General features: G+C 38.1%; 1 protein-coding gene across 1 annotated transcript in view; it reads left to right on the top strand.

Moving 5' to 3' along the window:
- Positions 1-2,729: 2,729 nt before the first annotated feature.
- The window catches only part of LOC134661607 (diacylglycerol kinase theta), a 65,951-nt gene continuing 41,019 nt past the window's right edge, over positions 2,730-27,661 (top strand). The window contains exon 1 of the mRNA XM_063517781.1: positions 2,730-2,968. Within this exon, the coding sequence (XP_063373851.1) occupies positions 2,839-2,968 (130 nt within the window). The 5' untranslated portion in view covers positions 2,730-2,838. The remainder of the gene's footprint in view (positions 2,969-27,661) is intronic.

Genomic DNA, 27,661 nt, shown 5'->3' with positions numbered 1-27,661 from the left:
CTGCACTCCGAGCACGTTTGCCATTAATTGGGCCTCAATTCATATGTTTCTCCAGATTATGCGTTGGAAACCGTATAATATGGCCGAAAAAAGATGTTGTGGAGAGCCGAGTGGCCATATTGAGCTCTCTCAGAATTAAGGGGTTTGTTCTTCTAGCTGCCCTAGGTATAAGCAGCAGTCTTCGCCAACACCACATCTCAAAAGCGCCAACCCTTCGACGTCACACTTTTTGAGGCTCCACATTCGTACTAAGTGCACTTTAGTTGCACGTCGAAGCCATAGCACTCTTAGCAATGCCAGATCTGCGGCATATCTCGACGGTGCAAACCGCCGGCACTGGTTATCAACCCAAGATATACAAACTACTTAGCTTGCTTTTTCGTAATCGCCGAGTGCGTCGGTAACTCGGAATACGTTTGCCCTGTCTACTACTATTACTTTGGTCTTGGAATCTTAAGACCTCTCTAGAACTTTCAACTTCCATTTTCTTCAGAAGAGCCGCCATTTCATTGTATTTATTTCTTGATGTTATTCCTGTCAGCCAGTCAACAATAATACAAGCAAGGATGATGATCGCAACATTAGCTAGTTAGTTTTCCTTTTCTGTCGCACCTTGAGGTCCCATGGCACATGAGCCCTGTTTTATAGTTAATTTCAATGTAAACATTTTCATGACGTACCATTCTAACTTCTTATGTTAGGTGAGGGCATAAAAAATCTAATAATCTAATAGTTGAATGAGAATACAAAATTAACAGGAAAAATCCTACTTCATATATTACTCCCTCATCTTTCTTGACGCTGAACACTGAGGATAACTCAGTTACTTTAATCTGTGTGTCATAACATAAAGTTTGTGCCACTGGCTTAAATCCGTTTCATTTAAAAATAAATGGTAAGTAACAATTGTACAACAGGAACATATATGTATAATACAAATAAATCCAAATTTTAATCCAAATACCAAGTTATAATAGCTGATTAACAACACTCAAGGTCACGCCGATTTCACGCCGATCATTTATCGGCGGCGGCGGCGTGGCAAAAAAACCCGGCGGCGGCGGCGCGCCGGCGCGGCGCACACGTCTACCACGTACGCAACGTATGCAATGCATTATGAGATCTGCACCCTAAAATTTGTATGCTTAGAAATATACTTGTCATAAGCAACGCAACGCATAACAAGTATATTTCTAAGCATAACAACTTTCAGGGTTCAGACTGTCATAATGCATTGCATACGTTGCGTACGTGGGATAAGTGTGTCCCTGCCTTAATTCCTTTTGAGGTAACAGAAGCAAAGAACTAAAACTGTACGGCAGCTAGATATGAGCGCCGATAGGCATATAGCCGGCGGCGGCGCGCCGGTCAAAATTGGTCGGCGGCGGCGGCGAATCGGCGGCGTGGCCTTGAAATACCTTCGATTAATGAAAAAAGAATTCAAACCAAAATTTTACCGAAAAAACATGTTTTTGCTGTAAGAAAGTTACGAAATAAATGCATTTTTTATTTTCAAGGATAATTTATTGAATAATGGTACGAAAAAAATAGATATCGTATAAACTGTGGATAAGCGGTATCGCGCGGCATCAGAGGCGGTCTTAATCATGGCGAGGCTTTGGCCGGAAGATCTTAGCGAGGCCCTTATCTTATGTACTAAGTTAAAAATTGCGGATTGACTGTATCAGGGAAACGTCTTGTCGACAGAAAAAAAAACGAGCTCCGTCATTAACCAATATCGACCAAACAAAACCGATTTATGTCAAAAAGTAAGGCCCAATGCCGAGCTTCATATAACACCGAAGAATTGATTTCGACGCCTTCCAATGCGAGGCCAGAGGATGAGCTGCAAGTAAGCATACAGCTAAGAATCGAACGCCAAGTGTAAGCTTGGCTGACGGCTGAACGCCTGGAGCATTGAGCTGCGAGAGAGCAAAGCTTGAAATTTCAACAGTGGCCAAGTTTAATTGAGACCCGATTCCGACGCCCTTCCGTGTGAAGCCAACGGCCCGGACATTTGGACGTGAAAACGCTTAAAATCTCAAAATTAACCCCATTTTATACCTTTTAAAGACGTTTAACCATGCTTGCAATGGTTAAATTCGCGGTAAATGACGGATGGTTAGCTGGCAAAATTAGTTATGCATTGGATCGGTAATCCAAAGATGTGGGTTCGAGTCTCACGTTAGCCAGAGTTGATCACATTAAATTTTTTCATTGTGATTGACATGTCTAGTGTATATATACAATCTATAAATTGTAATGTGGAACGTTCCATAATAAAACTGGAAGGTAATCAGTATGTTTATTACAAGCATATTGATGTTAAAATTGATATTAAATAATTTCGTTTCCCCAAGACTAGTAGCGCGGTTACTAGACAGATAAGTTTGCATTTGCCTTCGATATTTTTGAATTATATGGGCCTACAATACCTTTTCAATGCCTATAAACTATTCGAAGTGGCGCCGTTAATGATCTAAACTCGATTAAAAATATATTATCTGATTCTGAAAGTAGTAGTAACTACCAAGGTCACGCCGATGCCACGCCGATAGCGCAACGTCGGCGGCGGCGGCGCGAAAATTTTGTCGGCGGCGGCGGCGCGCCGGCGCGGCGCTCATATCTAACGGCAGCACAAGCTCACACCAGTGGTCCGGGCAGGGCGGGCTGGATGCGCGCGCCGCTCGGTCGGGCGGGGTCGGGGGGTGGCCGGGCAGCGCCGCGGACACGCAGACGCGCCGCGATGGTGGGCCGCGACAGCCGCTCTGTGAGCGCGGCGCGCCCCTGGGCGCCGCGGCATGAGTAGCGCCCGCCCGGCCGGCCCGCGCGCCCGCCATGGCGCAGGCCGCGCCCGCGCCTCACCGCACGCACTCCTTCGCCAAGAAGACCTTCCACAAGCCCACCTACTGCCACCACTGCTCGGATCTCCTCTGGGGCCTCATCGGCCAGGGCTACGGCTGCGAAGGTACGCGCATGCGCGCCCGGCGCGTCGATACCGGCCACGATCAGGGTTATGCAACCCGGGGCACGACCACCTGTCCGCGCCCTCGACCTTCCTACCCTTAACCCTCGCGTGCCGTGCGCCGCACGACCGGACCTGAAAACCCGGAACGACTACCTTTTGTGAGAGATTTTCCACGGTCCCAGTTTTAGCTAGTGTAAATATATGTGGTGTTTCTGATCAGGAGATGATGGCCGGCGAGTGGACGGAGCATATTGATCGATCTGTTTTGTAAGAGGTTTTTTCCTACGGCGGCGGCGCGCGGCGCGCGGGGTGCGGTTGGTACCTACCTCCTAAGCTAGACGTGGCCGATCTGCCGATTTGGTCCAGTACGGATATGATGGTCGTTCTTGTCTACGTGACAGCGTGATAAAACGGTGTCCGTCACTTTCTTTCCCACGGTGTTAAACAGTGACAGTTATTTTATCACGTGGATAAAGATGGATAATAGGCTGGCAGGTCTGTAACCATTCCTCTATCCTGCTCCATCAATAACATATTAGACAGAGACGGATGCGTTTGTCGTCGCTCGAGTCGTCACTGCCACGTCTGGCTACTGCGCACCAAATTTTTAACAGCTTTCATTTGTGTCTGTCGTCCTGAAAAACCTTTTCTCTTTTGTGTACAATTATCATTATTCTAGGTAAGAAGATTCTATATAACTTTCTACCTACGTATGTGCGTGGAAATCTCCGTAAAGATTTGGGCGAGTGGTATGGCATCGTAATGATAATGATTTGATTAAGTTTTGAAATTGTATTAGTTGCCAAGCGGACCCCAGGCTCCCATGAGCCGTGGCAAAAATGCCGGGACAACGCGAGGAAGATGATGATGATGAAATAGTTCCCAAATAATCGATACATAATACTAAGCAGGTAATTTTCAGAAGTTCGATCGAAATACATTACATCTCCAAAATAAGTATAGGAACAAAATTAAGCGTGATGCACTTGCAATACTCATTTCGGTAGATCTTTCCTTTACCTATCTATACGTAGTATCGTCCAACCAAGCAGAAGCATAAATAAACGTTAGCATGAAATACCTATCTGTAAGCGCTGGTGCTCTAGCGGTAAGAGCGTGCGACTTGCAATCCGGAGGTCGCGGGTTCAAACCCCGGCTCGTACCAATGAGTTTTTCGGAACTTATGTACGAAATATCATTTGATATTTACCAGTCGCTTTTCGGTGAAGGAAAACATCGTGAGGAAACCGGACTAATCCCAATAAGGCCTAGTTTACCCTCTGGGTTGGAAGGTCAGATGGCAGTCGCTCTCGTAAAAACTAGTGCCTACGCCAATTCCTGGGATTAGTTGCCAAGCGGACCCCAGGCTCCCATGAGCCGTGGCTAAAATGCCGGGACAACGCGAGGAAGAAGAAGAAGATGAAATACCTATCTGATTCATTTATTGACTACTTAAGTCCTTACCATGCACGGTATTAAACTGTATCCAAATCCAAAATGAATATCTACATATATCAAACAAAAAACTATAAGGACATAGAAAGAATAAAAGATACCTACTTCATTTAATAAACTTGTGATTGCTTAAATGGTAGCTTTCTAGTTGCTAATTCAATTACCTTTTCTTTAATTTTATGACATTACGTGTCAATATTTTACTAAAAACTTGAAACATCACTCGTGGTCGCCGTATCCTGATATTTATTTTTATACCAAATAAAAAACGAATCATAATAAACAGCAAACAAGGAAAGTTCACTTCAAATAATTTAACCATTTTCTTGGCAAACTATTTACACAAGTTACATATTTTTTCTACGCGCATTTTTTGCTCTATCAGGCGCAATCAAAGCTTGAACTCATGATTTTTTTTAATTTGCCAAGAAAAGTGCCAAAGCATATTTTTTCACAAATTCATTCAAGTTAACTACCAAAAATATTCGCATAAAAAACACTTTAATTGTGTACAAATAAATGACCTCGCCACTTTTCATACTACGAGTACTTTAACTTTATCGTTGTTTAAAGAAATTACATAGATTGCATTCCATGGTTTTACACGAACACGGTATTTTCAGGGTTTCGTATCTCAAAAGGAAAAACGGAACCCTTATAGGATCACTTTGTTGTCCGTCCGTCCGTCTGCCTGTCAAGACCAATGGGTAAGGGAAATAAAACACTCGGGAACGCTTAGAGGTAACGAGTTGAAATTAAAACCATCCAGTTAACGTAAAAAAAGATACGGCCGTTTATGCCGCAAAAAACGTATCTTTCAACACTCCCAAGGGAATCAAAATGTATAGGGTACTTCCCTTTGACCTAGAACTATGCAATTTGGCAAGTAATTTACATTACAAACCGCTTATAAATGTATTAGAGTTAGATCGACTCGAATTGCGATAACGTCATTTTCCATGTACTATCGTGGATATGCACGCTGTTACGCTTTATTAACGTAAACTATCCTTAAATGGTTGACTAGTTTACTAGTAAAGAATGTTATTTGGCATGAAGTCGGCCATTTGTAAATTTTTTATTGTTTTTGTGGAATAAAGAGTAAATAAATCAACGAAATAAATAACCCGAACTATATTATTTACTAGCAACCCGCCTCGGCTTCACACGGGTTAACAAATTATACACAAACCTTCCTCAAGAACCACTCTATCGATAGGTAAAAACCGCATGAAAATCCGTTCAGTAGTTTTTGAGTTTATCGCGAACATACAAACACACAAACAGACACGCGGCTGGGGACTTTGTTTTATAAGGTATAGTGATATTTTGGAAGTAAAATTAGCAACATTTTATTCTTCTGCTTTTTCCTAATCAGAACACGATGCCGAATATGCCCCTGAACGGATCCCACTATTATTCTATCTAACACCTTGTGAGCTTATTACGTACCTAAGTTGGGTGATGCGATTATGGTATCATCGAGCTGATCTAATGATGGTGGCATTAGGAACTCTGGGATAAAACAACGCAATTCATCCTCATTGTGTTTGGGTTTGTTAGAATTATTTCGAGGAGTATTAGTTGACAAAGAAGTACACAGTGATCTAAAAAGTTTCTATCAACAATTAAATTATTGTCATTTATTTTATTTTAATTAATACATTTTTTAGGGGACATCTTACACAGATCAGCCTAGCCCCAAACCATAGAGAAAAAAATACATAGATTGCTCACTCCATACATCAGTTTTAGTACCAAAAAGACTATTAGCATCTAGCATCGAGTAGCGGAACTATCAGTACTGCTACTTGACAATAGATGTAGCACCGACCGGAAAGTCGTATGCTGTTGAGATAAGACTTTCCGGTCGGTGCTACATCTATTGTCAAGTAGCATTGCAGTACTGATAGTTCCGCTACTCGATGCTAGATGTAGACACTGAAATTAATAGTCTAACGGATGTATGGAGTGAGCACTCTTGTCTTACTATATTTCTCTATGCCCAAACTAAGCAAAGCTTGTACTAAGGGTGCTGGGCGACGATACATACTTACTTATATAAATTCCCGTACCGGGATTCGAACCCAGGACCATTGGCTTCAGACTTCAGAGGCAGGGTCACTATCACCCACTAGGCCAGACCGGTCGTCAGATATACATAAAACTTATTTCAGTTAATCTTTTTGATGCATTTGAGTACATATATGATATTTTTATTTCCTCATATTTATATACTATTAAATTGTAATAATTACCGATATGTAAAATCTCGACGGAAACATCGATTTGTCAAAACGAACAGTACCTAAATACCTACGGTTATTTCTGTCTATTTGACATTTGAAGCCTCAAAGTAAACGACGCGTAGCCGCCTACGCTACGCCCGCTACGCCGTAGCTCGTAGGGTCTGCGTAGCTTCGTAGAACGTCTACCGCGCTACTGCCCCAATAATATCTATACAACTCTCAACTTTATTTAAGACGATTAAGGTGTAATATTGAGTAGGTTATATATATTTGTGGATTTTTAGGAGTAGGAGTGATTTTGTTAATGTCTCACCATACACGCGCCACTTGCACTATTCCACTAACCCGGGGTTAACCGGTTAAACCCGGAGTTATCATGGTTACCAGTACAATTTGACACAGGGTTAACTGTTTAACCGGTTAATCCCGGGTTAGTGAAATGGTGCAAGTGGCCCTAAGGGGTGAATATGTAGTTCATACTGAACAACTTTTACTATGGGTACCAACTTCGAAAATTCAAAAAAACCTGCTTTCTCAGACATTTCGGAGAATCATATGTCAATGTTTTCTATAAAACAGCAGATATTGTTCTCGATTACAATGTTCGCTTTATAGTAAAAGTCGTTCGGTATGACCCAGTTATTCACCCCTCAGATTATGGTCACGAGGACTTTAAAAATAATGATAACAGTTGACAGTATTATATGTACATTTATCGTTTTTTAATGAGAGTATTATGCGTTTCTATAAACGCATAAGTACGCCTGACCAAAACAATTAAAAACTAATTTCAATACATAATATAGTTAGCGCTGAGTTTGAGACTATTATGCTTAATGCACAACATTCATTCAAAACGTACAACGCCATCTACTTCAACTATCAAATTTCCTTTGTTTATTTGTCTCTTAATTTACCCATATAAATGATCCTTCCTTTACTGTTTTACATTCTATTTGCCTTTAGCAAACCGCCCCAGTTTCCACTCAAGTGTATACGCTTCCACACAATCGCATTGAGCTAAGAATCGCCACCCAATGACGTCACAGTAAGCCAACATAACAATGTATGCACAATTTTCCTCTCTAGAACAAACCCAGGCCTGCCAACACAATAACCGCGCATTATTTCATTATGCCACTATCGCGCACCACAGACAAGCACATTGTGGCATAGACAATGGACGCCGGCATTGTGCCAGATAGCGTGTGATGGCGGGAAATGGAAATGGACAAGTTGTGTCGTGTAGAGTTGTTGGATGGTGTGGGTAAGGATGTACGTTGTCTGTGTTCGAGGTCGCGTGTGATATGTCCGGGATGGTACGGGGTACTGTAAACATTGAGGTATATATAAGAGACGACATCTCGAACAAAATGTTTCCGCACCTCAGAGAAGTGCACGCATGCATGCGAAGCCGAAAATTGTTAATAAAGACGCCACGAGTATTTTTTGACTCAGTTAAACAACGTTGCATACAATACTTTTTCTACGACCAAGCACTTACTTTGAAATGAAATGAAATAATAATAAAAGCAAAGAAGTGCATGCACTTCTCTGAGGTGCGGAAACATTTTATTCGAGATGGCGTCTCTTGTTATACCTCAATGACTGTAAAGGATGTCAAAGATTTGGATATGCGAGTTGGATTTGAATGGACGAAATACTAAGGTATAGTGAATACGGAGCATCTATCAAAACATTTGGTTTAAAAGAAAACTTTCCAAAACTGACTATTTACAAAAATAAAACCTGTTCACCAAATTTCACGTGAGTGTTTCGTGTTTTTTCAAACAAATTATTTCACTCCATGCACGAAACAAAGCACCAGAAAATTATCAGTAGGTAAAACATAGACAGCAGTCATTTTTTGACAAAATCTAATAAATCGTATAGAACTAAATAAGTAGGTGACTTGAACGTCACAAGTTACGTTTTCTTATAAATTCCATTTTGGCAAATCGAAAAAAGAAACTGCTTGGACTAGTAGGAAAGTACCGTATTAAAATTTCGTCATTCGATTTTCACGGTAGGCCCTCTGCTTCTTTGGTACACGTACATGTATGTTTGGTATATTACCTATACTCGTATACACATACATATATTGCTAATAAGCATTACTTGTAAGTTTAAATGTGGGGGCGATGGTACTTAGGCACGAAGATATAGGTACCTATGGTAATCCAAATATTCACGTACGATTTCTATTTTTAGGGAGAGCAAAAACCGGTATATTCGCATTCGGCAGGAGACCCCTTCCCTTCCCTTCAACTCAGAGGCTAAAAATAGAATGCCTGTATTGAATCAGAAAATATCAGTTAAGGATTTTCAAATGACGAACGAGGTTTTAAGTATGATTCTTAATTTGGAAGTCGAAATTAAGAAACATACTTATTGGTATTTTATTTAAGTTATAGGTAACCTACAGGTGTATTTAGATTTTTATAACAGGTTATGAATTAGATCTGGATTGGTTAAAATGGATCTAATTCATAACTTGTTATTAAAATCAGAATACGCCAGTTACAGCTGTGAAATACACTTATTTAGATAATATTTATCCGAAGCTTCTTATGGTTATTGGTTACAATTTCGTTTGCCAAAAAAATATTATTATTTTTTAACAAGCAGAGTCGTCTGTGAGCGATACTTATTTCCTTTAAGTATATAAAACTTGTTGATGGGGGCGCATATTTGCTAAAAAAAGTTGTATGATGATCGATAGAACATATAAATTGTTGGCTTAACATATCCTGTACGGATATGATGGTCGTTCTTGTCTACGTGACAGCGTGATAAAACGGTGTCCGTCACTTTCTTTCCCACGGTGTTAAACAGTGACAGTTATTTTATCACGTGGATAAAGATGGATAAAGCTATCCATAATAGGCTGGCTGCCCGAGTCCCAGAGGCAATTATTTTATTTTTGAACATATATAATAAAATGACATTTTGAATACGCACAATATACCTACCTATTGTATAGTACCTACACAGAGAGCTTGGTTCGACTAACAATTTAATAAAATATACCTACTCATTCACATCCACTATTCCTTCTATAAATAACCATCGAAACACTTCGTTTGACCAATTCATTGTATCCATAATCGCTCTGATAGTTATTAGTCTCCTCAAAACTCGCCTTTACCACTCGGTGTTACAGTCCAAAAGCACGAAGGCTGCAAGCAGGGCTACGCCCGGTGTATGTAGGGCAGCCGTGACGTCACTGGTGGTGACCCAGTTCCACTGCCATTGAGAGACGCGCGTCAATGGTCCCCCCTGCATGGACCCCCTGTAGGCGTGGCAAATAATTTTTTGTCAGGAAAATTGTGACGTCACAAAGAAAATTCAGATTTTTAGCAATATTTTAACTTGGTATAAAAGTAAAATTCTGAATTAGGTCATAAAAGGGTTTGCTGCAGAAATGCATTTTTTCGTCATTGGAAATCTGCTTTGATAGTTGAAAAAAAAATGAGTTAACTTTAGGAATTTTAGGAATATTTGTATTAGGTTTGCGTTTAGGGGAAAATATTTTTATTGCTAATTTAACGGGGAAAGTACGTTTAAAATAACACTTACACAGTCTGTGCTCTCAAAATCGCTGCCAACATAGCTTGGTCTGACTCTAATCATCATGTTGGCTAAGATTTCCCTGACTTCATTATATTAATCAGTCAATAAAGGACTGTATTAAAATAATTTATGTTTTATCATATTAATCAAAATTTATTTCCTTAAGTTCTGTTATTTTTTGAATTACTATTATACTCAATGAGTTCGGCTATTTTTTTCAGTGTTTCGGACTCCGACAATTCATGTTTAACTGTTGAGTGTTGGCAGTATAAGCAGTATTTTGTGTTATTTCCTAAAGGTAGCGGCGTGTAATTTTCAGCCTATTTAATAGATTAAATATCTGCCGATATATGCAAAATATTACCTTTAATACATTATGTAACGATAAATCCGTTCTAAAGCAGCTTTAACTCTTTACACAACCTACAATAGCCGGTATAATCCGCAACCTTTCCCGTTTCCCGTGTAAAACAGGCACAAAGACGGCGCCTGCACTCGCATTCATCGCCGCATATAATATTTATCAATGCAAGCGCTCAACGGAGCGGCAAAGCTTTGTATTGTATACTTTGTCCCTGTACTTTAAAGCGTGTTTTACAGAATTTCAAAGATATTGACATATATATTTTTAAATTGAATACAGGGAAAACACTTTGTCATAAGATTATTTTATCAAAAGTATTATAAAATGTCTCAAATATGTGCAGCAATCAGTAAGGAAAGAGTTGTGTGAAAAAGCCAGGTTTTGAAAGAAATATAATTTAATTTATTATTTATTATATGACCCCATTTACTGCGCCATTCGGATTTGAAATACATACATATATGGATAAAAATTACTCTGACAGCATTATTTACTCGTAACTCTTTACAGAAATTACATTATCAACTTTCTCATTTCTCGTGTAGGTAAATATTATGACCGGTACAAAGAAGTCTGCACTCGCATTCATCGCCGCTTATAATATGTATCAATGCAGGTGCTCAATGGGACAGCAAAATATTGCAATACTTACTTTGGGGAACACCCAAATATTCCGAAATATGTTTTTCCGACTTTCATAACCTCGATTTTCATAATCCCGATTTTTTATATGTCTGCGCTTTGATACGAAAGGGCGAAGGGGCTGCTTTGCCGGAGCAGATCCGGAGCACAAATCGATAAATTCGGTATTAAAAAAATGGGGATATTTAAAATAGGAGTCACGTCAAATCGGAATTCAAATTTTTAGAATAATGGCATTTAGGAATTCGTGATTCCAAAAATCGTAAATGTTAATTTCGGTGTTTATCACTATCGGAATTTTTATATTCCGAATTATGTGGCTCGGAATTTAAAAAAATCGTCTTTTTTGCTATTCGGAAATATACACTTTCGTGATTTTCATCGTTCGTAATTACGGCAGTCAGAATTTTGATGGGTCGAGCATTTAAAAAAAAACCGGCCAAGTGCGAGTCGGACTCGCGCACGGAGGGTTCCGCACCATCAACAAAAAATAGAGCAAAACAAGCAAAAAAACGGTCACCCATCCAAGTACTGACCCCGCCCGACGTTGCTTAACTTCGGTCAAAAATCACGTTTGTTGTATGGGAGCCCCACTTAAATCTTTATTTTATTCTGTTTTTAGTATTTGTTGTTATAGCGGCAACAGAAATACATCATCTGTGAAAATTTCAACTGTCTAGCTATCACGGTTCGTGAGATACAGCCTGGTGACAGACGGACGGACGGACAGCGGAGTCTTAGTAATAGGGTCCCGTTTTTACCCTTTGGGTACGGAACCCTAAAAACGAAGTAATAAAATTCGATATTCTAAAATTCGGCATAAAATATTTCGGAATTATGTAGTGTACCCAATACTTTGTTCCCGTTCGTGCTTTAGCTACCCTCAATCATGTTTTAATATCTACAGTGTACCTACAAATAATTTTAAGTAAGATTTTCTCAATAATCTCAGTCTATACACAGAAGTGGCAACTGAGAGCAGAAAAAGCCAGGTTTTAAAAGCGACATATGTATATTTTTAGAAATTTCAAAACGAATTAAATAGCAGCTGTTCTCATTTCTCGTGTAAAACCGGAACAAAGACTTATTTGCAGACTTCTGCACTCTTCTTTGTGCAGACTTCTGCGCTCGCATTCATCGCCGCATATAATATTTATCAATGCAGGTGCTCAATGGAGCGACAAAGCTTTGTATTGTAATACTTTGTTCCTGTTCGGGCTTTAGCTTAGGTAGTATTTCTGCCTATAAGTTTGTACAGAAATAGGAAGGGCGGATGGTAAAGTTAGCATCTATGTAGCGCATTAGATTATACATTAAAAGTATTTATTGGATGACTGTAAGTTATGTACTTATTTAAAGAATTATTTCACGTATTATGCACGCATCTCCTCATTCACTTTACTTGCCTGTTAATCGGAGCTTTGAGTAGTAGTATGGATGGCAGATGAACGAGATGAATTTTATTTATTTGTTGATCATCCTTAAGAAAACCGCCGTTTTTTGCCTCTACTTTTAGAGCACTGTTTTGTCTTGTAAAAAATATACTTACCTATACAGCTATGAATTATTATAAGGATTCTAGTGTGCGGTGATTCAGGTCTAAAAGCCTTCAAACTCCTGCACCCTAATGTGTAAGTTGCATCACTCGTTAGCGCGTTAAGGGCGGCGCACACGGCCCGACAATTAGGACGTCCCGCGGGGCGCGTAGAGCTGACTTATTGTTCTTTGCTCTTACTTTTATTACGAGAGCGCATAAGTTCGGGAACTTTAGTATGTTTACGGTGACCGTGGTGTTTTTGAATTGTTTATGACATGACAGTTGTATTTTAGAATGTGGTGTTGGGACTGTTGGGTAAGGGTGCGGCCACATCGTGATTCGGCGAATATTCCTGATGGTGTCTCTTTCATTTCCCTTGGATAGCGAAAGAGACGCCATCGCGAATATTACCTGAATCCCGATATGTGTGGCCGCAGCATAACGTTTAGACATCAAACTTTGTATATTTCGTTCTTGCATTTTTTTCAAAATGGCGGAGCATATTTCTTCAGTTATAAGTTATGCTCGCGAGGTCTACAGCTTACAGAGCGCCTAGTTAATTTTATGTTTCTTGCTCAGACGAGCGACAGCGGCTGAGACCTAAGACTCCTCTTAGACTGTATTTAACTTCCTTTTGAGCGCAGCATCTCACTGCATACAAGTACTCCTGCATTCATTATGCACGTGTGATGCACTAACGGCATGCGAGACACCCCGGCTAAGGCTGACTAATGAGTTCCTTAGTCTTTGCTTCAGATGTCATGATTATTTAAACATACTACATACATAGGTATGTGTAGGTAAAGCAGGTAGTCAGCATCAAAAAAAGTAATGAATCCGACTACTCGTCAAAAGTGTCTACCATTTTCTAACAGCTTAACGAAAAGAGATATAGTTTGTCAAAGGACTGTCTCATTTCAAACATAGACAGAGAGAATCATACTACCTTTGTCTTACACTAGTACTAGCACCCAAAAGAAAAGGAAGAGTATAGTTTTCCTGGTTCTTACTGACTGACGAATTGGTTTGACCAACTATATGTAAATGTATCAAAGTTTAGTAAAAGGTCCCACTTTGTCGATTCTTATAGTTTCCGAGTTACGGGCAGTTTAGTGAAAACTGGCAAAACTTGTCGAAAATCGGTTTTTGACAAAATCTGACAAATATACCCCAGAAGCATCTGACTTGATTGCAAGGCTAAACAACAAATTTAAGCACCTTTTTAATTAGTGCCTCAAAGTTCATAGTATCTATTAGGGTCCCACTTCGTCGATCGATACCTAATTTTTTTCTCTAATTATATTCTATGACGTGATTGCCAAGTTGTTTACGCTGAGCAACTTTTTTTCTCAAACCACATTTTATATCGTATTTGGTAAGTTCCGCGGTCAATAAAATTTGGCAATGACTACAATGTGGGTCAGTCCGTCCACAATGGCTCTATTTATACCGGTGTTAAAATACCCGCTATTCCTGTCGCGGCCGAAATAGCAGGCCGCTTGCCCACACACACTTTTGTATGTTGTAAACAAATTGTTTACATACAATAATATAATGCCAGTTATAATGCCGATTGGCACATCACATGTGGATCAGAATCCTGGAGGTCAATTCTAATTTGACAGTTTATAACGATTTTGATACGAGCTTGACGATCGTCTTAGTGATAAGCGCGCATCTCAAGCAAGACTCGCTACATTTCGCATCCACCTATCAGTGTGTGCAATCTTCAAGGTTAAATCGCTGAAATCGCTTATTCTTATTAAATTAGATGACTTCAACAAAACACATTAACCACGTACACCAACACAACGAAAAACTATTCTATTGTCGTAGAGATTTGATTTGTATCAGAAGGTTTCTTGGGTATATGACGTATGATAATATAATTTTTAAGAAAAAAAAACCGACTTCTATGCGGCCCGGTGAAAGATTATTGTAGATGGTGCGCTATGTAGAAAAGGAAGCATTTCGTTTCTGTAAGGTTCGCGGTTCTAACCTAACCTAACCCACTTTTGTTCGGTTCTGTGAGGATAGCAGTTCAAACCTAACCTAACCCACTTAACGGCGCATGCGGTGCGGTGTACGGGGGTTTGAGCGGGAGGGGTTTGGCCTCATCATACTTTATACCTACATTTTATGGTAGGTAATCATGATATAAGAGGTCTAATCATTTTATTAAAACAACGGTATGTGTGATAAAAATACATTTATTTGGCACAATGAATATAATCTCTTTGAGCCTGATTAACCACACGCACGCGACAGTAGGTATACACTTAGACACATACTATAATTATTATCTCGGGTTCTCACAAAACAAAACGAACTGACCTGCTCACAATTCAAATACCTTCTACCATTTTTAATATTGATCGACCTTATCGTTCGAACGTCACCCCACGAATGATCGTTCAATATTCAAGATGGAGGGATCGATCACGTGACCATTCACGTGATCGATCATTACAAATACTTTTAAAAGTCACTTAGCTTATTTAATCTAGAAAAATGTTTTATAAGTACTAAAAATCTATATAAACCACACAGTATCCTTACAGCTCGGCCATCCTGCTAGAGCAAGTCCCTTTGCTCATCTACAATTACCATTCGATTAAATGTTAGATATACTGGTTTTATAACAGTATATTACAAAATAAAGTATATTTTAACTAAGTTATACGAATTTATATGATCACTTTATTTATTAGCATTCATTTAATTATTTTTAATGAACTCATTGAACAACGTCAAGAAAGCCTAATCAATAGCACTTATATAACACATAATAATCAAACAACATAATGTTATTATATTTTAGGATTTCTATTAGTACACACACACCTCTACCTAATTACAGATACAGATACAATTGAAAATTCGAACTTACAATAGTGCAATATTAATTAAAAAATTATCAATTTATCTAAATTACCTATGTCCTAGATCCTAGACTAACAGCCATGCAAATTAGCCATGATGATTACTCAGACCCATTTGGACTTTCGGTGTCGTCACTGCCAAATTCGGAACTACTTACTTACTTTACCATGCTTGTTATCAAACACAACCAAGATTTTAATTTATTTATCGCACTTATGTTTTCATAACGATGGTTGCCCTTTTCCGTGTTAGTGGTGTATCTTCGACTACTTAGCGGTCGTTAGGAAGGCATCTAATAATCCTATACGGTCCCTGGTATTTGCTACCCAATTTTGATTTACCACCACTCGGCACTTCTCTCCTAACGCTCACTAGGTCCGTGATTAATCTAACGGGTGTTCCAAAATAGCTCATGTAGTCGCGGAAGACCTTCACCGTTGTTGAGGTCTTTGTATTTCGAACAGGCTAGATGTTAATGAATTTAGAAAAGCTGTCATTTATAACAAGGAGGTAATCACCGTGAGGGTCTCTAGTTCAAATGAATGCGAACGTTGCTTATCTGGTTTAGTTTTCCGGCTAAAGTACGAGACTGGCTTAAAAGGGCCTTCGTCACTTTTTTTTTTGGAAAAGCAACTGAGTCTTACGTTTCGGGTCATAAATATTGAGAATAGATCTAGATATTAGTTTTCCCTTTAATGAGTTGAATGCATCATCCTGGTCACTGATTCTGGTCACTTCCATTCATTGCCTTTCTTCAGCATGTCTGTCAGTGGTCTGCGTATCACAGCTAAGTCACGTACAAACCTGCTAAAGAAGCTTGCCAAGCCTATAAATAGCTTTAGAGTCAATCCACCTATCGTTATATTGACTTGTACAATATATTATAATCTTTCATAAGTAGCCATAATTTCCTTGTATTCAATCTTAATTTTTATTGTAACCTCTGTATTTATAATTATAATTTTGTTCAATAAAGATCCTCTTCCCCATATATCTTAATTGTTATTATTTTTATTATTTTATTTTTATGACATGTTTCCCTTAAATCTAAATCTTACGTATTTTAGTAGGTAACATCTTAATTTAATCTATTCTGTATTTTTAATTTAAGTTGTAATTTTAATTTTTTTTTTTATGTTTCCCAGCCTTTTGAGCCATGTTGCTTGATTAATAAAATATATAATAATATAGGTAATCATAACATCAACTTTTTTTTTTATTCCTGTACGGTCACGTTAGCTTTTGTCTTACCTAATTATCGCTTTACGCGGCCAGCTACACCTACCGTTACAGGCAGGTTGCTAGTGTCAAAATTTAATTCAATTTATTCCCGTCGGTTTTCTATTTAGAGTTAACGCACTACCCAATACCCATATTGACAAAACACAAAAGATTTGTATGTATTTTTTTTTATCAGGATATCGATAATAGTTATATTTGGAATTGTTTCTCTACTACTACCTACAGAAGACTGGAAGATGACCTAGCTTCCCACAGGTCCGCTGTCTTTTTACCCAGGAAACTTTTGTGTTCTTCCTCGTTACAATTATGACAAACAATTTTATTAGAGGGTTAATCCGATTGTTTTATAGTAGGGTTATCTAACTATTTCCTATCTTGTCCCTGCTTATCAAATTTTTGTCCTATTTCTCTGTTAAACCCCACCTTAACTGTTTCTAAATACTTAAGACCCTCTTCAGGTTCACGAAAGCACGGTCCTCTATACCATCTAACAAGCAGTCAACAACAGCTTTCCAACCCTTAATACAAAATCTGTTTAATAAATATAACTTTGTCATATAATAGTGCTCAAGTGAATCTCCATATTTAGCTTTCTTGGAGAGCATAGTTGTTAAAAGTTCCGCGTAATCATCACAACATGGGAAAGATTCTACAAGTTTCTTTTTCTACTCCGACCACGTGTAGAGGACAGTGCTAGGATCCTGGTACAAAGATTTAGCAGGGCCTGTAAGTTTCGGAAGCGTAAAATGTATAATCTCTTTCTCTGTCCACCCGTAAATCTCAGCACTCCTCTACTTTGTAAGCCATGTAAGAATGGTTTAATCTTTCTACATTGGATCGGACTCGTGAACATTATTTAACGACAATTTAGAAGATAAACTGCCTTTCATATCTTTTATGGTGTTCAAAAATTTACTTATAACATTTTCACCAAATTCGGGTAGTTTACTTACGCTATCACTAGTGATGGGTAGGCCATCAATTTAAAATGAGTTTGTATGAGTACCTCATTTTCTAAAATGAGGTGTTACAATGTCTTACTTCAAATGAGGTGAGGTACTAGCATATTTTCAGCGTCGACTATTCCATTAATTCCAACGGCGACAAAAATATTTAATGTATATACATATTTATGTATTCATCACTTCCTTTATAAATAAATAAATAGTAACATTTAATTGAAGTGCAATTCTGAAGGTTAAGAATAGAACTTTTAGGAGAAAGATAATTTTAGAATCAAGTAAAATGAATAGAGGAGTGAAGTAAGACATTTTTGCGGTACGAAGTACTGCGACAAATTAACAAAATGAGTGGTACAAATGAGGTGCCTCACGAGTGAGCGGCTCAACACTAGCTATCACGCCGTTAATTAAGACTATGTTTGGGAATTTTTTGAACCGATCGACGCTCGGAGAGTGAGAGTATATATAACCTTTTATGTCCAGAGGTTATGCGATAGTCATCATCAGAACTGTTATTATAAATATATTGCCTATTTCTCTCCATGCGTCCATACCGTCTTGGGACTCACATGATGTCGTGGGTGCTTATATATAATTATCCTCGTTGTCTTCATAAGAGGAATTCCGCGACCTCCGCAATTTCCGTCGGGCTCGTGCGTCCACATATGGTGACGTGCTTCTACTGCGCGGAATGTGGCTTGACGGTCCACCGTGGCAATCTCTAACAGATTCCCCGCGCGAGCGGCGGCGCCAAGAGGCACTACCATTGTAGCCGCCCAAATTTCGTGTTCGCGAACATGAATCTCTCTCAAGCCGTAAATCGCGATCATATTCTTCATCATGCAGCAAGTGTTTGCGGCTTTGCCTTCCTTTCAGGCTCCCTTCCGCTCCCTCACTTGGCATCGCATGCAGCAAGTGTTTGCGGCTTTGCCTACCTTTTAGGCTCCCTTCCGCTCCCTCACTTGGCATGCCAGATGACTTACGCGTTGGACGTTCCCGAATCTCACATTCGTTAACGTCCACTTCTGTGACATTAAGATCTGAACTTCGCATCTTTCTGCCTGCCATTAAAAAAATGGACAAACATCAAAGACGCGGCCACGCTAACAAGACTGGCCAAGAATAGAAACGACTTTGCAAAGGTGGCCACCGACGCCCGCTAGGGCATGACAACAGAAGAAGATCTCTCTGCACCCACCATCGCTGACCTTATCGTCATTTACTGTCCATGTACGTACGGACTAAATAAGAACATTTTTTTAATACCATGGCTGCAATAAACGATTATGATTATGATTACGTCCATCACTGAAACTTATGGGCACGTATTTAACCGGTCATCTAATTAATCAAATTTGGGTAGTTTAAAAAATAGAAATGGGTACTAAATTAATAGATTGGCAACAAAAAGGGAGCCTTAAAATATATCAATACGAGTTGTATTTTATTACTGTTACAGCTTTTTGTTTACTTTTAGACAGGTACCAATTATTTATTTGGCATCTGGAGACCATTTTATGAAGCACATTTTAAAAAGAAAATGGCTATCTATTAATTCAAAAATGAAGTTCTTTTAAAATATTTTGTTTGGTTACTACCTCTACACTGACTACACAGTCAACCTAACATGCTCCTCCTCGCCTCGCTCGTCGTCGCACCTACTCTGGCAGAATACAGTGGTAACTATTGAAATAAGTAATTAAAAATTTAAAGACCTAATGGTACAATGGCCATTAGGTGTTTCATGATTAGGGATTTCGACTATAAGTATATCGCTTTGCAATATTTTAGTTATTATTTTAGACGCCAACCTATCACTTCAAGTTCCCTATATGTTTTTTTTGGTGGCTTGATTTTGCTGCCAGTTTTTTTTTTAATAATTATCATGCTTATATTTGAGACTAATATAAACTTATTGGCTCTAAACTATTAATGCACAGCCAAATAATATTATTGTATGCCCAATGAAAGTTCCTGTTTAATATTTCAGTTGCCCCGTTAATAATAAGCCAAACTTATATTTGTACGGTTAATTATCGCCGCTCCTTCCAATTTTTAACCGTCCTTACAACCATTACGAGTGTTGTAGCGTCATCTTGCACTATATGGTTAAAAATATGATTAGAATAGTACACGTTGTTTTTTTAAAAGAGCTCTATCAGCTGACAAAGTACCTTGATGTCAGTTAAGTACCTTGATGTCTAACACGATTTAAACCCGTAATATCAGCATTTCCAACAGGTTCTAACAACCCGAAATATTATCATCCCTGCCAATTTATTAAATTTTCACTAAGTTCAGGGAGTTTTCAGGGGCCTGAAAGATCTTTACAGGTTGTTTCTAATGAAGTTCTACACAATATCAAAAGAAATGCGTTCGTGCATTGGTGGGTATCCAAGAACCCGATAGCTGCAAGCCACATTTTTTTGAGCACGGCATACTTACGCTGCCATGTCTTTATATTTTAGAATTATGTATTTATGTCAAAAAAAACATACACTTGTTCAAACAGCTGCCAAATCGAAGGCTAAAATACAAACTTGAGCTACCCGCGCCTAAATTACAAATATATAGGAAAAAGCCCTCTTTATGCAGCAGCTAAATGCTACAATCATATTCCAGACTTTATAAAGGCAGAGGAAAGGGATACAACATACGCAAAAAGATTGAAATGGTTCCTTGCGAGAAAAGTGTATTATTCTATTAATGATTTCTTCGCAGATAGCTTTAATATGTAATTTATTAGTTCTATTTATATAATTTAATACGATGCTACTTTTTGTGCTTTATTGCATGACATATGTAAATATTATAAATCTTAGTTTAAGGAAATGTTTGTCATACCCTTTTAGGGTCCATGAGGTACTTACTTGTTTAAATGTTGTAACATCTCTTGTTGTAACCATGGTGCAATAAATAAATGATTGATTGATTGATTGATTTGTAGTTATAATAAGTTTCAGCTGCTTTCAGCAGCCTGAAATATCGTTTCAGGTCGTTTCTAATGAAGCTCTACACAATATCAAAACATTTGAAATATTCACAAGTTCAGTCACTTTCAGCAGGCTGAAATATCGTTTCAGGCCGTTTTGAATGAGGCTCTACATTAATGTAGAATTGAAACTTTTACAAATTTCAGTTATTTTCATCAACCAGACATATTTCAGGCCGATTCTAATAATTATCTTCACTGTATCAAAAATTCTAAATTTTCATCAATTATCAGTGTTTTTCAGCAGCCTGAAGCAACGTCGCGTCGCAGGGCGCGTCGAAACGGGTTCATTATTTATTTTATAAAAATGATTTTAAATTCTCCTCATCATGGTTACAATAAAATTTAATTATCCGTACCATTTACGAAGTATTTAAGCATGAATCTATTATAAGGATTTATTTCTTCATTTACCATATCGTTTAGTTTCTTTATACTTATAATCTGGTCATTATTTGAATAAACAACTATTATAAATATAGACTTGTTCACATGAATGTAACACGTGCATACTCAAACTCAATGTAATTCGAAGAATAAAAGAAAAACGAAAAGGGAAAGGGAATGGGAAGTTATATTGCATTGCCTTATTAGCATATCATCACGCATCTAGTTTTAGGCAAAACTTGAAAATATAATTATATTTACAAGTACCTACACTAAGATAAGAATAAACACTTAATTGCGAACCAATCAAAACATTATTAAATCTGACCGTCGCAATTGAAATACATTGTATAGGTAATAAAGTAAATAGGTATTTAATAGAATGCAACACCCAACCTTAGGTATTGGAAATTATAATTATCTTTGTAGTGTAAAACTTGTAACTGTTGTTTTTTGTCAAAACAGCTCAGAACAGGACAATACGTTTTAACGTATGCATGCACTCGTTTCATAATATATTTCTCACGTAAACAAATTTGAGATCACGAAATCAAAACGACTCAAATTGTTATTACATTACATTATTTTATTATTTCGTTTACTTTCCTAGTTGTATTAAGCTATCATTATTTAAGTGTGAGCACGAACCTCACACTAAAAAAATATTTAGTCAAAATAAGTGGTCAACAAAAACAATATCATTTAATTGTTATGTGTCATTATTGTATTCATTGTGCCAGGGCCGATTAATTAACTTTTGCAGGCGGGATAAACGAGTGATTTGTAAAAATACTCGCCTATCCTCACTTCTGAGATATAAGAGGTCTAATCATTTTATTAAAACAACGGTATGTGTGATAAAAATACATTTATTTGGCACAATGAATATAATCTCTTTGAGCCTGATTAACCACACGCACGCGACAGTAGGTATACACTTAGACACATACTATAATTATTATCTCGGGTTCTCACAAAACAAAACGAACTGACCTGCTCACAATTCAAATACCTTCTACCATTTTTAATATTGATCGACCTTATCGTTCGAACGTCACCCCACGAATGATCGTTCAATATTCAAGATGGAGGGATCGATCACGTGACCATTCACGTGATCGATCATTACAAATACTTTTAAAAGTCACTTAGCTTATTTAATCTAGAAAAATGTTTTATAAGTACTAAAAATCTATATAAACCACACAGTATCCTTACAATAGTGGTTTATTTAGTTTAGGTATCATGGTGGTTTTCCAGGTCAAGGTCCGGGTCTGTGTCCGAGTCCGGGTCCGAGTCTGGGTCTAGTCCAGGTCCGAGTCCGAATCCGAGTCCAGGTCCGGGTCCGGGTCCGAACCGGATCCGGGTACGAGTCCGGATCTGGATCCGAGACCGGGTCCCAGTCCAAGTCAAGGTCGAAATTTGAAATCACCAAACATGTACTATGCGTCGTTGAAGAGTTCTGTTCTGATCATCATCAGCAGTTCCAGTTCATCAAATGCGACAGTTTTTAATGTTAATGCTTTATTTTATGATGAAAATACAGAAAATTATATACGTGTGCCTTTAAGATTTAAGGAGTTCCCTCGATTTCTCATGGATCCCATGTTCAGAACTTGAGCTTGACATAAATATGGCTTAAAAACCTAACTTGCTTAACAAACATAACGAAAAGAAAAAATCGCCAAACGCGAGCTATGCGTCGTTAAAGAGTTTCGTTCTGGTCATCATTAGCAGTTACACTTCCTCAAATGTTACTTTTTAAATGTATATGCTTGATTTGTTGATTAAAACACAACAATCACTATATGTATGCCTTTAAGATTTGAGGAGTTCCCTCGATTCCTTATGGATCTCATCATCAGAACTCGAGCTTGACAGAAATGTGGCTTAAAAACTAAACTTGCTTAACAAACATAACGAAGAGGACAAATCGCCAAACGTGAACTATGGGTCGTTGAAGAGTTCTGTTCTGATCATCATCAGCAGTTCCACTTCATCAAATGCGACAGTTTTTAATAAAAATGCTTGATTTTCTGATGTAAATACAAAAATCTCTATACGCACACCTTTAAGATTTGAGGAGTTCCCTCGATTCGTCATGGATCCCATCATCAGAACTCGAGCTTGACAAAAATGTGGCTTAAAAACTTAACTTGCTTAACAAACATAACGAAGAGGACAAATCGCCAAACGTGAACTATGCGTCGTTGAAGAGTTCTGTTCTGATCATCATCAGCAGTTCCACTTCATCAAATGTCACGTTTCTGAATGTATATGCTTGATTTGTTGATAAAAACACAAAAATCACTATATGTATGCCTTTAAGATTTGAGGAGTTCCCTCGATTCCTCATGGATCCCATCATCAGAACTGGGTTTTGACAAAAACGGGACCATTCTGTATAAATATACATACAATCAAAAAAAGAATTTTCAAAATCGGTCCAGTAATGACGGAGATATGGAGTAACAAACATAAAAAAAAATAAAAAAAATAAAAATAAAAAATAAATAAAAAAAACATACAACCGAATTGATAACCTCCTCCTTTTAGATTTGGAAGTCGGTTAAAAATGGAATAGAATAAATATAAAATATGCTTATATATTACGCGACAAACATTTGTCTGTCAGCCGATCTCCGCGGCGGTCTTACGTCGGTCCGACCTAGTTCCGCGCCGCACGTGGTCGCAAGTTCCTGGCTGTGGGAAGCGCGTGCTGGGGGAACTAGAAAAGTAACTTTATAAGAATTTACGTTACAAGCTATAAGTACAGCTTGGCAAAAAAGAGTAGAAATTAAAAAGTGGCAACATTGCAGTGTCGTCCCTTTCAAACCAATATACAGGGTGGCCCATTTAGATCGGTCAGTATGGGAAAGTCTGAAACTATAAGACATACGAAGATCTGTTCTTAGGAACCATGTCATCGATTTTAATAACATGAAAAACTTACAAACTGAAACTATAGTGGTTGCACACAAGCAAACCACCCGGTTACAGGCCATCGGAGAACGGCTTAATCGTACCGTTTTCCGACATACTTACCTATTAATTATACATATAATTTTAATTTTGAAGTTATCTCGGAAAATATGCAATATTTGGCCACCCCACCCCCAATTATAAATAAGAAAATAGACCATTAATCGATCGTGTGTCGTAACGTAAGTCGATTTATTTAAGGAAAAAATATACAATTTTGTAAAAAAAATGTGTAATTATGGCCCCTTAGTGCGAGCCCAACTCACATTTGACTGGTTTTTAAAAGTATGTAAATATCACACTTTTCTAAAACCCCAGAAAAGTCATTACTGTTACTTGAAAATAGGCTCAAGATGCCAACTAGCGCCCGTCACGCCAACAGTTCAACATAAATTTCAACATAAAAACGGTTTTCCAAAATTTTATTATAACAAGAAACCTTCCCAAACTACACCTTTGAACCAAACACTCCACACATTCCCATTTCAGTCTGTACCATAATTCAATATAATAGAAACAGTAATTCCCTGGATAATAATAATCTGTGCAGCGCGCGCACTCCCGATCGCTGACGTCACGGGTGACACAGTTGCCGCGACCCGGTTTACGAACGGGCCACGCTGGCCGGCGTTTACATTCGAATTTCGAAAACCGTTCGGCTTTTGACAACCATTATTCTTCTTCTTCCAGTGCCATCTCCTACCGGAGGTTGGCTATCATGAGGGCTATACGAACTTTAGACACAGCTGCGCGGAATAATGAGCGTGTGCTCTGTTTGAACCATGTACGGAGATTTTTGAGCCATGAGTTACGTCTTCGTCCGGATGATCTTTTCCCTTGGATCTTTCCTTGGATAATGAGTTTAAGGAGTTCATACTTCTCGTTTCGCATGATATGACCAAGGTACTGTAGCTTGCGTTTTTTGACTGTCTTTAAAACAACCATTATTGCAATGTTTTTTTAAAGAATTATGGCCGGGATGCGAGTCCTAAGCCAATTAAGTAACCCATTGGAATAAGGGATGTAGAGTCTGTGCGAAAAGAGAAGAGTCGTAGAATGTATTGGATTCCACACATGCTACGACTCTTCTCAAATTTAGCTGCCTTTCTCTAACAGTTTTTGGTTTTAGAACGGACTACGACTTTAAATTTCGAATGATATCGTTTAGTAATTAGTATACTGGGTCAACCAAATCTTGTCAGTAAATAGGAACAAAAAAACTGTACTCATCCTTTTCTTTTGGGTGCTAGTACTAGTGTAAGACAAAGATAGTATGATTCTCTCTGTCTATGTTTGAAATCAAACAGACCTTTGACACACTATATTAGTAGTTCTTAACCTTTTGGAGAGAGAGAGAGAAAGATCTTTACGGAAGTTTTTAACAAGATACCAGAGGGCATCAACTCTTTGTAAGTCGGTACCTACACCTACCTATGACAAAATGAACCCCTGTAATTTTTTATCCGCCAAAGTACACAATTTTTATACGGCACCCTAGGGAACTTACATTGTGTTGATATTTTAATTTAATATGTAATCAATTAGAGTAATTGCATTTGCGGCAACTAGGTCAGAGAATGACGTCACGGCACGCCATACTAGTTTTAGTTGCACTTCGTTTTAAGCCAGCGATTGATTTTACAATATGCTACGTGTTTTCTAATACGTTTTTTAATACGCCGGTCTTGGAATGATACCTATAGAATACATAGATACATTATTATATAGGTACATACCTAAGTACCTATATTATTAAAATTAAAGAGCGACCAGTCACGCGAAATATTAATTTTACTGTCCGACCGAAGAATAGGTTTCGGCTGGTTTCGCCATTGAGGTATATACAAGAGACGACATCTCGAACAAAATGTTTCCGCACCTCAGAGAAGTGCATGCACTTCTTTGCTTTTAGTACGTCACCGACCACTGACGAGATGCCACACGTATACAGAAAATTAAAAAAAAAAATTAAGAATTAAAAAATGCCTTCGTGCGTGTTAAAAAGTTGCAACAATAGCACAAGAAAATATAATAAAAGGGATGGAAAAACATTTCACACAACATTTAGTTTTCAAAGTAAATGTTTGGTCGTAGAAAAAGTATTGTATGCAATGTTGTTTAACTGAGTCAAAAAATACTCGTGGCGTCTTTATTAACAATTTTCGGCTTCGCATGCATGCATGCACTTCTCTGAGGTGCGGAAACATTTTGTTCGAGATGTCGTCTCTTGTATATACCTCAATGGGTTTCGCCCAAAAAACTGCCAAACCTATCGGTCGCGCCGAATCTGTATTTTCGCCAGGTTTAGGCCGAAGGTTCGATTTCGGTCGGACTCTATTCATTTGTGAGCGACGACATCAAGCGAACGAAATAATAAAAAATGTGAACTGTTTAGTCTCTAGTAGTAGGTATTTCACTTTCGTTTAAAAATAACTCAAATGAAAAAAAAAACATCCAACAAGGAACTATAAAACGTTCGTTCAGAAACAAATGGTAATTGATTTATCTTGTTTAAAATGGATAAAAACTACTAATAAAGAGCTGTATTTGTTTTAAATTTAAGCTTAATAAACAAGCAAGTTAACAAGCATTAGAATTTAAATAAAACCTTGTACTTAATTTTAAAAAACTTGAACAATATACTGGACACAAATAAACTACTCAGGGCTACTTGCGCGTTCCAAGGTTGTAGTTGCTACACTAACGGGTTAAACTGTACTTTATAAACGGTCAACTCCGAGTTAGTTGGCTAACCCCCTGGAACGCGCAAGTGGCCCTTAATACCAGGTAGCCCAAAAATACGTTGACAACAACTTTTACTGCAGCATATTATTGATAAGTTTAACAAACGTTTGCGTTTGTGTATCAAAGCTAAAATTATTGTAGTTTTAGTTTTTAATTACATTTTGTAAAAGACGTCTACCTAAGTAGGTACCTAAGAATAATATAAAAAAATACAAGGTATTTTTGGAACATCCTGTAGGTACCATCAATAAGGTACGCCTCTATTGTCAAGGAGTGCGTGTTCAGATTTTGTGAACACCTTGGCCGCTCCGATATAACTGATGGCGACTGTATGTTTCGCTTGATTAAATATAGAGTATCGTAAGTGCATGGCAGTCAACACGGTGAAACGGTAGTTCGTATAGTTAGCCTGACAGACGCCTGGCGGTTAAAAATAACCGGCAGTTAACCGTGACGTGTACGTCAGGGCAGGCCGTGAGTTTTGAGGGTTGTTCCGGCTAATTATATCCTCGAACGTCACAAATGGACCTGCCGAAACCGAAACGAAAGTTTTTAAACAAAAGTGAAATACCCTCTAGAGGCTAAACAGTACACATTTTTTGTTATTTCGTTCGCTTGATGTCGTCGCTTATAAATAAATTAGTGTCCGACCGAAATCGAACCTTCGGCCTAAACCTGGC

The sequence above is a fragment of the Cydia amplana genome, chromosome 2 (assembly GCF_948474715.1).
Source record: "Cydia amplana chromosome 2, ilCydAmpl1.1, whole genome shotgun sequence".
Taxonomy (NCBI): Eukaryota; Metazoa; Arthropoda; class Insecta; order Lepidoptera; family Tortricidae; genus Cydia; species Cydia amplana.
Note: the sequence above shows the minus strand (reverse complement) of the source record. Positions and strands in the feature narration are given on the sequence as shown.